This window comes from Phalaenopsis equestris, unplaced genomic scaffold (genome assembly GCF_001263595.1).
Source record: "Phalaenopsis equestris unplaced genomic scaffold, ASM126359v1 Scaffold001334, whole genome shotgun sequence".
In the NCBI taxonomy this organism is placed as follows: domain Eukaryota; kingdom Viridiplantae; phylum Streptophyta; class Magnoliopsida; order Asparagales; family Orchidaceae; genus Phalaenopsis; species Phalaenopsis equestris.
In genome coordinates this window covers 113,250-132,065 of record NW_018165773.1, presented here as the reverse complement: position 1 = coordinate 132,065, position 18,816 = coordinate 113,250, and the positions used below count along the sequence as shown (strand labels likewise).

Below are 18,816 nucleotides of genomic sequence, written 5' to 3'. Positions count from 1 at the left end.
AGATAACCTCATTACTTGGATAAGTAAAAATAAAATAAAATGTGATCAAAAGTTCTAGTGCAGAAATCAAATTTAAATCTATGGCACTAGTGATCTATGACCTATTAAAGTTGAGAACTTACCTTGGAAAATTAAAATGTTAAATGAAATGTTCTATGAAGCTTTATTATGACAACATATCGGCCATCAATATTACACATTATCCTGTGCAACAGGGCTAAATGAAATATTTTGAAGTGGATAAACATTTGTAAAGGTGAAGCTCGACAATTATCTAATTTGTTCTCAGTTTGTCATCATAGATGGCTCACTTACAAACATTTTCACTAAAGAATTATCAGGAATGATAGTTTAAAAATTGACAAAATTTAAGTTGATTAACATACATTTTTTGCTCAAGGGGGATGCTAAAAAAATTAATATTCAACAATTTCGTCTTCTTTAATTTTGCCTCCGTCATTTTTCCGATCCCTTTAGTCCACCTTCATCATTCACTTTATGCCACTTTGGTGATCCATAGGATTAGTATTACTGCCTCGTCAATCAGTGGACTATTGTAGTTATTAATCGGACTGTTCATTAATCTATGGACTATTGTAATTATTTTTCTCTGGCTTTTTATGTTTCTTATTAGAAGCTCGTTTAGGATAGTATCAACACAGCATAAATATTGGAATCAAATACTCTCAATGTTAAATTAGCATTATCTAACAAGGTTTTCTTTCTTTCTTTCTTTCTTGTTATGCACATCGGCATTTAGGGATTGCTTGTATATGGGAGACAAGGAAGAGAGATCTGTAGAAGAAACTTAGACCAGAATGTTTGTAAAGAGGTAAAATATAATTTCTGATAGAGCCAGTTTTTATCTTTACATTATTATCCTTGCTTTTATTAAGGCTTTATGAGCTCTCTAGAAAATTTAGAATTTTAACTATTTTCCTTATATTATGTTTTCTTTCTGTGTTCTCATTCTGAGGCCAATAGTTATGCAGGTTCTGCTGTATTCTCTTGAGCGCAGAGTTCCCATGGTAGCATTCTCTGAAGACAGATGCTTCACTCTTTTTGATCATCCTCTTGTCGATTCATTGCATGAAATATATCATGAGCCAAAGGTATTTGAAGAAAATGTGCCAAAACGTTTTAATTGCTTGATTAATGTAAAATTTACAAGTTACATACTCTCATACTCCCATGTCCATGCAGGCAGAGGTCATTCCTTCACCCGAGCAGATTTTAGCATCTTTTGAGATTCAGGTAACGCGAACTGAGTTACTTAATGAAATTGTGGGTGATTACTTATCCATTTTAAGCATGTTTGCTTCGCTAAAATAAAAAATATTCATTAAATTCGAGGAAGTCTAAAATTTTTAATTTCAAGTTGTCTTTGATCAAAATTAATGCCAAGGCTACTAGTTTAGAAGAAATTTACTTTTAAAACCAAATTGAATCACAATAGAGTTTGTTTTAAACTTGGAATATAAATATCATCCCTTTACTATCCATTTTCTAAACTATACTTCCATGGCATAAATTGGTTTAAGCAAGTTGATTCATTGGATGTTAACTCTACAATGAAAGGGAAGTGCAAGCTTGTCTATGAAGATCATTGTTATATGCTTCACTGTATGAGAGCTGATCTAAATCCTGCTAGTGACATGCCATAAATATTAATTTGTTTGATTAATCCTGAACTAGTAGCCAGGGATAAGGCGATTTTTATTTCAAATACGCTAATGTCCACTTATAGTCTTTTCCCATACCGTGCGGTGGATTGTGAGAAGTGAAATATTTTTGACAATGTGTGGGAGGCAAACTTTTTAGCAAAATATAATTAAAGCTTACTGAGACCATATTTTTGTCATGATTAAGGAATTATTTGATTATATGTAAGGAAAATTACGAAGTGACTATTTCAATTTTTAACCATTAATTTTGATATCTCTTAAGTCACATTAAATTTGATCGTTACATGACGTGCTTTAAATGTGGACTTGTTGAGTAAGTTTTAACTGTCTTCCTGGGCCAAGATGGCTGAATATTGTTATTTTTGGTTTGATGTGTCAAGGACAATCACGTATATCATACTTTTTATTTATTTATTTATTTTCACGTATAGCATACTTTGGTTGAATTCAGTTTTATTCATTACAAAATGATGCGAAAGCAATTGTCTTATTAAAAAGTATAAATTAGTATCAAAGCGGTCCAATGGTGAATCTGATTAAACTGTTAATTTGTTTTGGGAGAATCTTTTTGCCCAATCTTAGCAAATATGCACTTGGGCAAGAAGGATTTTTTTTTGTTTCCCCGCATTTTTTTATTTATTATACAAAATATTTTTTTCAAATAAACCAATTTCTCTCACCCCTTGCTAAATGGATCGAAAACCAAAACTGAATATCATCTGATTATTTCTTTAGTATTGATGTGCTTATAATCAAAGTTTATTGGCCTTGAATCATAGATTGTTCCTTCAAAATTAATTAGATTATACTCAAAATAAAAAAAAAGGCAGTATGCATTTTGTTTGATCCAAATTTATCTTGTAAATAACACAGGCACCTTACTCACAAGATAATAAGACGGACAACAATTCATGAGAGAAGGATTATCTAGAATGACAAGCTCTAGTATTTGACTAGATTAATGAAAGCATAAGACATCGAGTACAGATGGTGTGATGTCTTATGCTTTTCCTCGGACCTCTTATATACAGCCTTGACTACAGTGAAGGTTGTATTTAAGCTATATAAGTTGAAACATTTTGCAAGAATTAATAATTACTCTGTTAAAACTTTATGCGTGTTGCCTTAAATTTATAAATAATTCATTAATCATTTATGAGCTAATTTGTTGCAAGTATTAAAAGTGTTCAGTGAATAAAAAAAAAGGGATTTAAAATTTCCTGGTTTTTAGTTTGAAGAAAAGCAAATGCAAAGTAATATTTTGAGATATTAAGAATTCCTTGTTGGGTGCTTGTCAGTTTGACGCAACCTTTTCTTTTTCCTAGTATTATGATTTGCATTCCTTACTCTACCTTCTCACAGTGATGTTTCGGTTGCTAGTGATCAAATTATTATTATTGATATTGAAAATATGACTTCTCAGCCAATTCCAAGGTTCTTGGATGACCTTCATGCTCTTGAAAAACTGTAAAAATTCTCTATTATGTTGAATCCTTTGGTCGAAAGAGGTTGAAGTAACATTTTACTATATTTTTTGACATTGATTTGACTATCAACGAGTTCAAGCAATTCAATCAATGACTTTGACTGCTGAAAGCTAAAGACATCTATGAAAGTTCTTTCTTTGACCTTGACAATGTTTTTTGAACCACAATCAGCTCCAAAATTTGGCTTCCGACATTTCTCGCTAAAGCCTTATAATGAAATTCCTTAGAGACTTGCTTTGTTTCTGCCTCATCTTCAACAAAGTTTGAGAAATTTTTATGGTTTTTGGACATGGGAGAATTATGTTATACATTTACTTCTTTAATTTGAGAAATCAAGTATTTGTTCTGATTGGAGACGAGAGCGCCATTTAAGCAAAGACTCCTTGAAAGCGATAAAGAATAATCAGCATCTCAATCCATATTTCATATCCAATAAAGAGATTGCCTACTCGAAATAAGCAAATATATTTGGCTAGATCTATCTTAACTTTGTTGGAGTCCATGTGATGAATCCTAGGCTTTAAAGTCGCACCACAAAAATCTCTCTTGAAATTGTGTTTGATAATTAAGGCGCATGCTTCTTAATTATTCTTTCAAGGGGGAGTGAATTTGTCTTTTGCTTTCATGATTTTGTATTTCATTTACTATTGGAGTTTAAGGGTATGTTTGTGGGCAATTTTTTATTGCTTTTCATTTTGAAAAGTTGTTATAAAGCGTTTGGGAGACATCATTTAAGCTGCTTTTACGAAAATTCCATTTTCAAAATCGGGAAGCCGCGAATGGCATCAGAAAGCTCGGTTCCGCAGATCTAATCATAGTCTGGCTTGGAAATTACTTTGGTGCCCCTCAACAATTTTGAAATGACTCATTTTATTTGCGATACTACTCCTCCTCTCTTCTCCCTTTCTTTGGTTTCGCTGGGGCACATTCGCTGTCTTCTTTACTTCTCCCTTGTATTCAGTGCTGCATCTCTCTGTATGTATCTTTAACAAAACCCTAACCTCCTTTCTCATTTTCCTCTATGGTGTTAGTTTGGGGCTTCTCATTTTTTCTCTGTGGTGGTGGTTTGGTGCTTCTCGTTTTTCCTTTGTACTTATGTAATTGGGGCTTCTCGGTTGTCATTTGTGCAGGTGGTTTCGTGCTGCATGTTTTACTTTTGTGATTGTGCCTTGAGAATTCTTGGTTTTTCTCTATGGTGATGGCTTTTTGCTTCTCATTTTACCTATGTGGTTGTGCCTTAGGGTTTTTCGATTTTCCTCTGTGGTGGTGGTTTGGTATTTCTCATTTTACTTATGCGGTTGTGCGATTAGAGGTTCTCTGTTGTCCTCTATGATGGTGGTTTAGTGTTTCTTGTTTTACTCATGTGGTTGTATCTTGGGGATCCTCTGTTATTCTGTTTCATGGTGGTTTGGTGCTTCTCATTTTAATTATGTGGTTGTGCCTTGGGGCTTCTCGATTTTCCACTGTGATGATGATTTGTGCATTTCGTAGTACTTATGTGGTTGTGTCTTAGGGCTTCTTGGTTTTTCTCTATGGTGGTGGTTTGGTGCTTCTCGTTTATCACATTGTTTGTTCCTCGAGGCTTTTTGATTTTTCTCTGTGGTGGTGGTTTAGTGCTTCTCATTTTATATGGTTGTGTTTTGGATTTTATCCATTTTTCCTATGTTGTGTGTGTGGTTTTAGTTATTGCATTGAAATTGTAAAACCCAAAAACACTAGCACATATGTACGTATCTACCAAGTAAAGTTCCTTACAAGTTTCGTGCAGCACCCAAAGATTGAGTGATGCACTTTATTGTAGTGGATTTGCATAAATATTATGATTTTAATATCGTTAGTCAAAGTGGTATCTCTATAGTTCTTTCGGTAGAACTAATTCATCTTTGTTGGTACTTGTCTTAATTGTCTGAGATGCTGCATACTTGTTGGTAATGAAGATGCAATTTTTTTGTGGTCTAGTGATCTCTGTTACCTGCAGGTTATAAGTGTTGTTTGATGGCCTTTGTTGGCTTTTGGTTGTGGGTGTGGGTGTAGTTTTGCAATGTTTGTTGTTGGCTGGGGTTGGCTAGGGTGGGCTGTGGCATTGGTTGTGGCTTTGGATTGATTGTTGTGGTTGGTGTTGGTTGTAGTTTTGGTTGTAATTTTGCATTAATGGTTGTTTGTTGTGGATGTGATTTGGTTGATATTTTGAACACAAACAAGTTAACTATTATACATTTTTGACGTTTTTGGCTTTTGTAATATTATGTTGAGCAATGATGGAAAACAAATAAAAAGCTCAACATATCATCAATTGTGACTTATATAATTATCCGCACTTGTTGGTAATGAAGATGCAATTTTTTTGTGGTCTAGTGATCTCTGTTATCTGCAGGCTGTAGGTGTGGTTTGATAGTCTTTGTTGGTTGTTAGTTGTGGGTGTGGGTGCAGTTGCAATGTTTAAAATTATGGGAGAGGGTAATTGAACATGGTTTAAGAAGTATGACAGAGATTTCTCATAATCAATTTGGATTTATGTCGGGCATGTCTACTTTCAAAGTGAGAGGTTTGACGGAGAAGTTCAGAGATAATAAGGAGTATCTACACATGATTTTTATTGATTTAGAAAAAGCTTACATTAAGGTTCCAAGAGATATTCTTTGGAGAGTTCTTGTGAAGAAAAGTGTTTATATGACTTATAATCAAAGTCATTAAAGATATGTATACAAGAATTGTTACTTGTGTTCGAACAGGAGGAGGATTGACCAAATATTTTCCTATTCATGTTAGTTTACATCGGAGTTTTTGCTTTAGCTCTGGATGTTCTTACTGGATACTTACAGAAGGATGTACCGTGGTGTATGCTTTTTGCTGATGATGCCCTTCTCGTGGATAAGATGAGAGAAGAAGCTCAGGAAAAACTTGAATTATGGAGGTTTACCTTAGAGTCTAAAGGCTTTCGTTTGAGTAGAACTAAAACTGAATACATGAAATGTAATTTTAGTAGTAGTAGCTCTAATGAAAAAAATGTAATTATGGGTGATCAAATTATTAAAAGGTGTGAACGCTTCAGATATCTCGGGTTTATTGTTCAAAATGATGGTGATATTGATAGGGATGTTATTAGTAGATTTCAAGTTGGTTGAAGTGAAGGAATGCTTCAGGCTTTTTGTGTGATAGAAAAGTACCGCTTAAATTGGAAGGAAAATTTTATAAGATGATGTTGAGACCTGCAATGCTCTATGGCGTTGAATGTTGGTCTTTAAAAGAGAAGCACAAAACTAAGTTAAGTGTTGCCGAGATGAGAATGATTAGGTGGATGAGTGGTTTTACACTTAAGAGACAATGCGAAATGAATATATCCATGTTAGGGTTGGTGTAGCTGCAGTGACGAACAAAATTAGAGATTCATCTACGTCGACCATCTGATGATCCGATTATAAAAGTAGATGGTTTAGATTCGACTTATGCTAAGAAAGACAGGTAGACCTAGGAAGATTTGGGCATATTGTATAAAAATGATCTTAATTTATTAAATTTAAATGAAAATATATCACTAATAGGTCGCAATGGAGAAAAAGGATTCATGTAGCCGACCCCACTTAGTGGGATAAAGGTTTTGTAGTAGTTGTTGTTTGCCACTGATACTACTTGGTCTTAAAACACACATCACACTGTAAACCACATATACTACCGGGTTTTAAAGCATAAATCAAACTTTTAACCGCGGATACTATCTGGTCTTAGAGCACACATAACTTGATTAACCTACCACACATGACACTGGTAACCATAGATACTACCCGGTCTTACCACAGATAATATTGTTAACCACATATACTACCTGGTTTTAGAGCGTACGTAACACTATTAACCACTGATATTACCTGTTCTTAAAACATATATCACACTGTTAACGACAACTACTATCTAGTATTACCATACATGACAGTTAATCACAGACACTATATAGTCTTAAAGCCACTGATACTACCTGGTCTTAAAACACACATCAAACTGTTAGCTGCATATACTATCCAGTCTTAAAGCATACATCAAACTGTTAAGTACGGATACTATCTGGTTTTAGAGCACACATGACACTATTAAAACCATAAGAACTACCTGGAATTAGACCACACATACACTGGTTACCACAAATACTACCTAGTCTTACCATATATAACACTATTCACCACAGATACTACCTGGTCTTATAGTATACATGACACTGTTAATGCTAACCGCAAATACTACCTGTTCTTAAACTACATATCACACTGTTAACCATAGATACTATATAGTCTTACCACACATGGTTGTTAATCACTGATATTGTCTGGTCTTCAAGCACACATGACACTGTTAACCACATATATTATGTGATCTTAAAGTTTGAATAAGAGAGTTAGTGATCCTGGTTGGAGTAATCTTTGGTAAATTAATCTCACTAAGCTCAAATTCATTCTGTTGTCTTTAAATTTTGTTTTAATTTTTATAATTTTTTTTAGTTGTAAGCTAAATTGTATTTTTTCCTCAAAATTTTTTATCTACATGATATAAGTGATGTGAAAATAAAATGAATGCCGTATATCAGCCATTTGGGAGAGGGAGATCATCATCATATTCTATAATTTATGCTTAAAAGAGAGAAATTATCAATAGATCAATCACACACTTCAATAAAGAAGGTTGATAAAACATAACAAAAAACTTTCATGAAAGAACATGAATATTATATGATTAAACTCAGTTGAAGAACAAATGAGATAAAAAAGACTAAAAATTATGGAATGAATTAAAAAGAGGGCAATTGGATTAGGTTGAGACACTCTTAATAAAACAGTGGATGCATCAGAGGAGGTGGACAGAAAAAATTTCAGTAAGTAGAAAATATTTTATGAATTCTTTATATTATCATATTTATTGTAGTTCGATTTTATCAATTGTAGGTCTTGCCTAATACCAAATAATTTAGGTTTTCTGACATAGAACCTGAGATGGAGGAGAAACTTGATTTTATATTTCTCATTATTGTGGCCACGGGCTCTGATGCTTGGGCAACAACACATGTCTTCCCCTAGACTTTGGATGATCCCGAATATGCTCCTTTAAATTAAGTCTAAGAGGAAACACCACAAGAAAGAGAGCAAAGTGAATCAAGTCATTTCAAGTGATCCACACCCTCCACACAGAAGAGAAAAAAGAAAATAAAAGTTGACGCCCAACATTTATCTGAGTAGATTTCACAGTTGGTCACAACCTGCAATACTATGGCATCCAGTGCTCGCGTGGCTATTCAAGGATACCCAATTATGGGAGAAGTCTTGAAATTATTGGATTCCATTCTCGAGATATTCGATGATATGTTCTTATATTTATTTGTCATAAAACTTCTAGATGATCGAACAAAGTGGGAGGCTTTCATGACGATGGTACTGGAATAGAGGATTCCTTACCTCCGATATTTTTTAAACAACCAGTCTAGTTAATTTATGTATTTTTTTTAATTTCTTTTCCTCATTGGTTTATAAAAATTAAATGTTTTATGCTAAACAATATCCTTTGATATGTTCATGTGACATTTCAACATGGATATTTCACACTAGTCATAATACTTTATTTATGTAATTGTTCACTTATAGCATAACTTCTTATTTTTAATTTTTTGACTAATCTATTGAATATGATATTTTAGAGATAGGGGAACTAGCAACAATTATGACTATTACAATGTTTTATTAATGAGTACTATCAAGCAAATTTGTGTAGGACACTGTGCCTTCATCATCTATGGGTGACAATTGGATTGTTGACCCCCTCTAAGGTCATCTGAGTAGAATTCATAATATGTTTCGGATGCTAGGAAAATTTTTTTGTGATTTGCTGGCTGGATTGTAGAAATAATTATGTTTTGTATGAATTATTCCGATTTACTCCCACGGAAGTGTTGGTTATCACTTTATGTATTATGTCATATAATGAGTCAATTCGTGTTGCTTCCGAGTAACTCTAACACTCAACGTAAATAATTAGTGAATATTTTGATGTTGGGGTTAACTCTTTAATTAGAATGATAAACAACATTGCCAAACTCATAAATCCTGCTTTTACACACACACCAAGAGAAATACGTAATAATACAAGATAAATATCGTTCTTCAAGGTATTCATTTATCTATTTAATTTGCATAGATTTTTTACAAAAATATTATTCTAATAAATATTTGAAAAATGATTGTATAAGTGCATATGATGACATATATGCCAATGCATGCATTAACGACAATAATAAGATTGCATATATTGAATATTGTCGAGACAAAATATAGAATATCTTAATAGTTTGTGATTTTAACATTTTTTTTATGTTCATAATAGCTGGATGTGAAGAGAGTGCTCATGATAGTTACATTTTCAAGTTCACTGCTCGACGTTGTGAATACAAATTTTGAATGTCTTCACTCAGTTTGTACATTTATGATCGTATATGAAGTGTTACATTTAAAAATATTTATTTATAATGTTATAGCCAGGGAAATATTACCTCGTCGATTCAGAATATCCCATGCAACGATGTTTTTTAAAGTTATTACCTAATATGAAATATCATCTTCCTGAATTTGAGTTTAACAGCCAAATGATTATGAGGAATGAATTGTTTAACAAAATACCCTCATCATTACGGAGTGTTATCGAGGGAGCATTCGATGTATTGGAAGAAGAAGTGGGTCATACTCCAATATATGTTTAGATGTCCTTTAAAAAAATAGATCAAGATAGTTGTTGCAGCGACAGCTCTACATAATTTTATACGTAGACATTCATCTCGAGATGACGTTGATTTCAGGGTCTTGGATGAAAATTCAACATGCATACTTGTCGAGTCATTCAAACATCAGACAGGTTAATCATTTACTTGAGGAAAATTTTCATGCAAATGACTTCAACACACCCAATGGGAGGGTGTTCAAGTGATGATACAGTTGAGAGAAGACATTACAGTTGCATTAGTGAATTTATTAAAAATATTTAATTAATATTTTTGTGTCTTCATGTGGATTTTTACTATTTCAGATGGAGTGAGGATTGGTTGTTTATTTTCTCTTTTATGTTTCAATATTTTATTTTGTAAGGTTATAATAAAGATGCATATTTTTTCTGATATCTAATTTTTTTTTATGAACCATATTTTTTTTTTCTATTGTATATGTCATTAAAAGCATAATATATTATAATTTTAGGAAAAATGAGTTCAAGGTTATAAGTACCTTTAGAATTCTGTACTGTTATTGTGGAGTCCGCTTCAGATAGTGAACTAATCAGGAGAGATGTTATTGATAGAAAAATATCTCGAAGAATTAATCGTCTGTACATGCGAACTTCATTATTTCATTACTGGTTATTTTTGTGGTTTCTATTATTGTAATATTATGCATAAAATGATGGCTTATAATTGATGTATTGGATAAATTTGGACTCATGATATATTTTTTGTATTGTTGGAGTTATTTTTGTTATTTTGCTATAATTATTTTGAAAATTATAGTCATTCGGCTAATTTACATCTATAAGAACATAATTGTCTTTTTCATCAGAAACATCTGCAACACAACAGATTATCCTAATAGTATCACTACTATTCCAGCAATAGCTTTCTACAGCAGCTGTGAAGGTGCTTCTTGGGAAGCAGTTTCACAATTGCTGCTTCAAAAAACAGTAGCCGCCCCTAGCACACCCTAAGTTTGCATTTTCTAGTTTGAAATTTGCCTATGGATATCAAGTTTAGAGCTTCTCTAATTCTTGGAGTGGCTTTTGGAACACGCTTCAATAGTCCTTGAGCCATTCTTATTACTCTTTTTTTCTAGTTAAGTTAACTCTGAACTGTTTGTTAGTGGCAAAACATTGATTCTCTATATTCACTGAATTCTCTTTAATTTGTTGCTCCTGTGGATGCAATGGCTTGACATTTGATTCACGACAGTAGTTCATGCTCGCTATTCTCTTGAGGATGGTGACTCCAGGTTTTTCTATGAATTACCCTAGAAATTTACTAACAAGAATAACATGACAGATAATAACTAAAGAGAGAAAAAGAACTTAATGTAAAAGCTTTAGAATTTCATTAGATTTAGAGTACAAATGATTTGATGTCCTAGGTTCTTTCTCTAACTTTCCTTTTTCATTGGCTTAGGTAGAGATTTAATGCTACAGAAAGGGTTATATTTCTATTATTGAAGTAAAAAAATAATAAGGTTTAGTAGTTAGTTGCTATAAAATACATGAAGCTGTAGCCTTAAGTACAGAAATAATTCATTAATCAGTTAGTAAAAGCATAATCCATTAGATGTCATTTGTCGACTTCACTTGACTCTACTGAGGATTAGTGAGTTGCTTTGGTACTTGAAATTATTATCTTAACTAGTCAAGGTGAGTGCAATTATAAAAATGTCTTAGTACTTGGACGATTAGACTTCATAGGTTTAGGCCATTTACGTTTGAATTTACTATCTTGACTTGGATTGTACACTTTGACTTTGGCAAGTTCCCCATGATTCTTGTGAATTTATTTTAATTTTGGGAAGTTCATTTCTTTTTTATTTCGCGAGTTCAATAGGTTGACTTAACATTGCTATTGCCGGGTCTCAAGTGCTGGATGTGAAAAGTGAAGGGTTACATTAGGTAGTCGGCAACCAGTGTTAAAATTTTGTTGAATAACTATAACATGAATAATTTCCCACTTATTAGGACAAAGGCTTGTTGTTTTTAGTGTGGTTGTTGAGTTCAATAGATTGGCTTCTCTAATATAACTAACTTGCCTCAAACACTGAATTGGGCCGACTAAAACCATATCTGAGAGATATTAACATTGTTTTGCCTTTACTTTATATTTTTTTCATACATATAGTTGTGGCTACATGCAAATATGCATAAAATATTGAATTAGGACATGTAATTCGCATGTTTAAAGACAAGGTTGAACCTCAACTCAAGTAGAAGCGCCACTTTTGTGGCATTCATCTTTTTATTAAAAATATAATAGTGAAGTTAATTTTTTAGTACTAAAAGATTTTTATTACTCGGTCCGTTTGATTGAAAATTTTAGGCTTTGCTTGGTTTGAAGGATTATAGAGAGGAAATGGAAAGGGTATGAAAAAGGAAATGGTGAGAGAATTGAAATTGTTTTTCAACTACTTGTTTGGTTAGGACAAAATCTAGCAAAAACATATTTTCTTTTTTTTTTGGTTGAGAAATAATAACCAATAAATTAAAAAATAAATAATGTCTAATGCTATTATTCATTCATTAGGTTGTTTGTATGGGAAAAGTAATGTAGAGTATACAAAGTGCAAAAGTTTTGATATCTTGCGTTTGGTTAAGAGAAAAATACATAAAAAATTAATGAATTGATGAATTTGTAATCTCCTATTTAACTCATTTCTAATTTTTTTCTAACAGGGCAAATAGTCTCCTCTCATTGTTTGGTTGCTTATGGTGTGTTGGCTCGAGTTTTGTAATTTGCCGCTCACTTTCTAGATCCTCCATCCTCTACTATGCTTGATAACACGATGATCTTGCACTTGCCACTTGTTGTATGTTTGTTAAAAATAAGAAATAAAACATAATAAATCCTCAGTACTTGCTACCAAAAATATAAGCAATTCATCCAATTTTTTATTTTTTACAACTAAATAACAATGAGTATTCTAAATACATTTTATTTTACTTTATGCTAATTAAAATAAACTTAATTTCAAGATACATGTAACCGTATAAGTTCGTAATTTTTTTTAATCAATTTCTTATTACAAATCCAAGTCAAACAACTTTAATGTAATTGTGAGGTTAAAACCTCCAATTCAGACACATTAAGAATCTCTGTTCCATGCTCTTTAATTTTGTTGTCTAGGGAAGCCATCTTCGGCTATCCCTGTATAGAATTTGTGATTCTTATGATGAGCCTAATGTATCTTGACTGTTAATTCTATTTGCAGAAGCTGCTTTTCATTGACTCAGCTGAGGGAATTTCTTCCACACTAAGGCCATATTGGTCAGCAGCAACAGAAGGACAAGCTACCGTTGTCCAGGCCATGCCTGATATGCTAGAAATTGTTCCGATAGGGACATCAAAAGGCAGTGGAGTAAAACTGCTGCTGGCTCATCTTGGTGTTTCAGAGAATGAGGTATTTTTGTACTTTCATATTCCCTTGTATGTGTGTGTGTGTTCGTGTCTATATATATATATATATATATATATATATAACCAAATAGAAGCTTTAGCTAGTCTTTGTGATTCCTCGTAATATTATCTATTTTCATTTGTGTGACAAATGGTTTCTTGCATGCTGTGATCAGTAAACTTAGGTAAAAAATGATTTGACGCATCTTTTTTTATGTAATGTAGCTTTTGAACTGTGGTCTTTATTTTGAAATTTAGTCATGGGGCGGGAGAGACTTGATTAATTGTATAATAGAGCTTTGGTTCAACTTTTCTTTTCCAATTGCAAATTTGTAAATACTGAAAAAAAAAAAAAAAAACTATGAACAGGTAATGGCTATTGGCGATGGAGAAAATGACGTGGAGATGCTAGAGCTGGCATCATTAGGCATCGCACTCGCGAATGGTTCAGATAAGGCTAAAGCTGTGGCTGATGTAATTGGAGCGACCAATGATGAGGATGGAGTTGCAGAAGCAATATACAAGTACGTCTTATGACATGCAGCCAAAGCTCAAAGATGATGGGAAGAAGTTTGTACAACATTTTTTAATGGCTGGTATAGCTCATATGTTATTGCTAATTATATGGGCGAAATATTTTTCTTGAAGGAATGGAACTGAAAATGATCAACACTACGGGTTTCTCAACGGACGGTCAATTATCCGAGCTTCTTGTGATATGTTTTAGGGCAGACAACAAGTCTTGCACTCTAATTATATATTTCAAGGAGTTGCGAGATAATATTCTATCCGGAATCCGGATGTAAATTACGTTCGGAGTCTAATGATGGGGCGTCACTTGTGTTAAGTGGGCCCCATCAAAATACACTGGTATTGACCAGTGTTAAAAATTGTGGGGCCCACTTGACATGTGACACATCGCCATTGGACTTCAGATGCAGCTGTAATATTTTTTCAGCAAGAGATAATATTGCATCCGGATTCTGGATGAATGGTGCCTCACCATTGGACTCCGGATGCATCCGGTGTCCGCATGTAATTTTTTTTCAAGTGCTTTTGGTGGTATAATTACTGAATTAGCGATGCTGTTTTCTTCTTTAAAAAAATGATAGATGGGCCAGGGCACTCTTTTGGGGGGTTTGAAATTATTATGGTGTGGAGGGCTGAAGGATGATGTTTAACTAGAGCCTGTGGAAATATGAACTAAAGCCCATTAAGGGAAAAGAGTGCTGTGCATGATGGGGGGCAGCAATGCTTTTTCATTTCCGCATGTTAGGGAGACAAGAAGGGTTTCTAAGGAAGAATTTGTTCAAAATAGCATTACTGGATGGGCATGTGGACATTCGCTTCATTGTCTCTTATCTTATATGCCCAAAGTTATATTTTTTTGTTTGTGGGGGAACATAACATATATGTAACGCACAATAACCATACATTTGTGTATTTAAAGCCTAAATTTTTATTTTTATATTCAAAACACTTATATCTTTTGTATCACAAGAAAAAAAAAAAAATCAATATTGTCAACTTCTAAAAAGTGGAATATTCCTTTTTTACATATAAGTTGTTACAATTGTAAAAATTAAAATTTAGGTGTTTAAATAAGTAAATAAATAGTAATTTTATTGTGCATATCTAACTTTTTTTTTCTTAAATGAATTATGCTGTCATGATATATGACAAACATGAAATTTGATTTTTATGTTTCTAATGGTAAAAATATGAAAATTATCTGCTTGTTTGTATTCTTTGAGAAGTATGTTGACATTATTTTGGGCCAAAATGTCTACCATTTAGTAAATAAACATAATTTTTATAATCAGGATTACTAACTGATTTACTGTAAGTGCAACGGCATACATATGGATTAAGGGCCTAAACAACTTGTCATTAATATTATAGTTGGAAACACTCAATACTATTATAATGAAAGATTTACATGCATACCACTCAATTATTTTGTATTCACATATCTAACACCTAAGCTTCAATTTTTACATATAAGCCACCAAACTTATGCATGAATAATCTTATATCACTTCTAAGAATGGTGACATAAATGTATAAGGCAAAATTCAGGTGTTAGATATGTAAATACATAAAATTTGAGTGCTAGGTATGTAAATGTCCCTATTGTAATATATGTAATGCTGCATAAATTTAGGAGTCATTTAGGATTATTTTTTATTTAACTAATATATTTGTTTTTTTTTTCCTTAAATTGTAGCATATTTTATAATTTAAAGATATTTTATTTTTTCATTTATTAAATATCACAACATGTTTGGTCTCCAGAAGATGTGGGCGTCAAACAGTGAATGTGTGGCAGGGGAAAGCAGCAGCCAATTGACGGCGTCAGAAGATTGGGACCAAACTTTTTTTTTATTATTATTTTAAAACACATAAATATATATTCAAGTATTTTAAAAAATAAATTAATTTACTATTAAATAAAAAATAAATTGGATAAAACACACAAATCTATAAATAGTGTACATTCGTTTTCATGCGGTATATCAAAGAGGTTTAACAATTTGACAATATATGGTCGCCTGAACTTTGTGATTAATAAATAGTGCAAATGACTAATTGGGTTTAATATATTCAAAATTTTGATTTCTAACTTCAAGTAACCAAAAGTGTCCTTAGCATAATAACAAATGCAAAGAATTCATATGCATTCAAAGTTTATTTATGCCTAATATATAGTAGGTAGGCTCCATGAAATCTTTAGATTGTGTTATGAGTGGAGTTATTACATCACACTGAGGGTTTGTTTGCAATGTCTTTCTGTTTATTTTGCATTTTAGATTATCATCATAGTTCTTTTTGGGAAATTATTTTCTTGCTAATTTCTCGAAATTTTTATGGTAAGAATCTGTTTTTTTTTTTCAATGTGGCATGTTAAAGTGCACTGTTTGTAAAAAAGTTGATGTGATTTTTTTCAAAAATTATATATTTTTTTTAATCTCCACCACAGTTTTCTAAGAAGTTGTTTTCTCCACCCCCAACTTTACAATGATCTTTTTAATAAGATGCAGCTACCCTAAACAAACCACAAGGCTTTGTTTGGGTGGGCTTCTCCTTTTATAATTTTTTTTTAAAAACAATTTCAATAGAAGGAGCGGTATAATTGTGTACTTTTTAACATTATTACTTATAATTTTTTTAACATTAGAGACTATAATTACCCAAATATTTTAAATTTCATCCATCATATAAAATTTAAATTCGACTAAATTCGAAAAACACAGATTTACCAAATCCAGATGCTGCTAACTCTAGAATAGTTTTTGGTTCAATAAAGATTAAATCTAGCTAAATTGATTTAACATATTTAACATGTTATTTTAGTATTTAACAACAATTCATTTTCAAAGATTTTGAATATGAAATACAAGGCTCACACAACATAATTTTTAAATTGCTAAAAAATTTGATGTCGCGTACAAAAGTAAAAAATAACGCAATTTTCTTTTTCATAATGTCACGTGCGATGCTGAGGAACTCTTTGCCCACTAAATAATCTTCTCTTTCTTGAAAAGTTTCATTTCTTTACCCTCATTGATTCATCTCCAATGCTTTTCTTCTCCATTGGAAAATCCCATGCAGAGTACTCACACGGATTGCTTTCATCCCATTGGCTCTTGCTTTTTCTTCTTACGGTGGGACCACTCTCATAAATGACATCGAAGAATTGATTTTCAGGCTTTGTGTAGAAAAAGTGAAATGGTGAAAGTGATGATGAACAATCCATTCCATCTAAAGTGATTACATTCGTATTCTTCTCCCTCATCGTTAAACTCGATAACTAACTTTTGCAATCGCATAAGAATAATATTGACATTTCCAGTTATAGAGATAGTGATTTGAAATAGGGGAGAAATGTCATTAAGGTGGGAGAAAATTTCGAAGAGGTGAATAGCCAAATAGAACTATAGCATTATAAGTGTTCGGTAGAATAGAAATGAGCTGACAAAAAACTTCAAAAAAAATTACTTAGCACTCTGCAAAATGCAAACAGTTCCATATTGCAGATCCAGTCCCCAATTTTGTTTATAGGGTTGCAATTATGTTTATGTATCACTAACTGATTTTTTGTTTTCATCAGTAAAAGTACAGTGCGGCGTCATTTATTGAAGAAATAGCACAAAATGTATTTTTTTTTCATTTATAGTTTATTTTCAGCTTCTTCAACATATTAATTTTTTATTTTATTTTTCATTCAAGTCTTACGAAGTCAATAACCGGAATCAATTTACTAATTTTATTTTTAATTTCATTTTGTTTGAATGTGTAAAATATTACTTAGAAATATAATAAAATAATTAAAATACCAAAATTGAACGCTCCCTTCTCTAAAAGAGAAAAGAAAAATTATGTAAGAATGCTAAGATAGGATTTACTCTGTTCAGTGATCAAAGAAAAAGTGCGGTCATTATTTGTTATGGCAGAAGTGATGGTGAGTGTTGGCACTATTTTTGGTGTGGGGTTTGCCCGTAAGAAGCTGTCGGTCATCGGAATTGAAATCCCGTTGTCTGCTTCGGAAGGACATTTAAAAAAATTTAATTTTGAAAAAGATGAAGTCAAACTGACTCCATAATTTTCATAGTTTAGATGAAAGAGCGTTTTACCTCAAATCCTGTATCTATCCCGAATGATGAACACAAGAAAGATACAAAAGTATGCAAAGTGTGTAATTATGCATGAATGAAGTAAATTTATCATCTCTAACAAAAGCAAAAAGAGAGTATCTTTTTTATTGTTCAAAATAAAACTATCTTGTAAGGCAAGCTAAGTACAATGGTGGCCTGCTTTGTTATTGTTTATGGCAGTGTGATAAAAAAGAACTTGCCTACACTGTCAAAAATGAGAGGTCTAAGTATCTTGCCAACTCTTCCTCTCCAATATGAGAAGCCATACGATTGCTTAAATTACTATTAATATCTCAACACTAATGAAGAGCATGACCACTCTCTTAGGTTTAAAATTACACAATTAGATACTTAGGCAATTTTTTTCTGTGAGACAAGACATAAGCCTCACAATCAAAAAATTACATAGAACTAAAATGAAAGTAAAAACCAATATATTAGCATTATAACATATAAATATATTAAAGAAAGATTAATATAATAAGAAGTAGCAAATTACTCATATAACAAATATAAAATTACAAGCTTTTTAGTATCATGTAGTAAATTGTCCGAAGTAGAAGTGCAATACAAACATCAATTGGTAAAAAATAACATAAGATGTCAATGAAAGTAATATAATGTATCAAAAGAATGTACAACATCAAATAAGTTTATTATAATAAATTTCTCTCTTACACCAATTGTCCAACATATTAGTATCTATAGTTTCCAATGAGAATATGTCGAGTATTAAAAAATCCTTAATACTCTCATCTCCTAGGGTGTTTTCCGTTCAAGTTGGTATCATAATAAATGACAATATTTTGAGTAAATAGGCTGAATGCCTT

The 18,816-nt window shown here is 32.2% G+C and overlaps 1 protein-coding gene across 4 annotated transcripts in view; it reads left to right on the top strand.

Moving 5' to 3' along the window:
* LOC110034042 overlaps positions 1-14,776 on the top strand; it is a 75,904-nt gene extending 61,128 nt beyond the window's left edge. For 3 of the 4 annotated variants that reach the window (XM_020738276.1, XM_020738277.1, XM_020738275.1), the window contains 5 exons: positions 761-832; positions 993-1,112; positions 1,204-1,254; positions 13,147-13,335; positions 13,701-14,776. In XM_020738276.1, the coding sequence (XP_020593935.1) occupies positions 761-832; positions 993-1,112; positions 1,204-1,254; positions 13,147-13,335; positions 13,701-13,868 (600 nt within the window). In that variant the 3' untranslated portion in view covers positions 13,869-14,776. The remainder of the gene's footprint in view (positions 1-760; positions 833-992; positions 1,113-1,203; positions 1,255-13,146; positions 13,336-13,700) is intronic. The other variant, XR_002295007.1, reaches the window with a different exon arrangement.
* Positions 14,777-18,816: the final 4,040 nt, after the last annotated feature.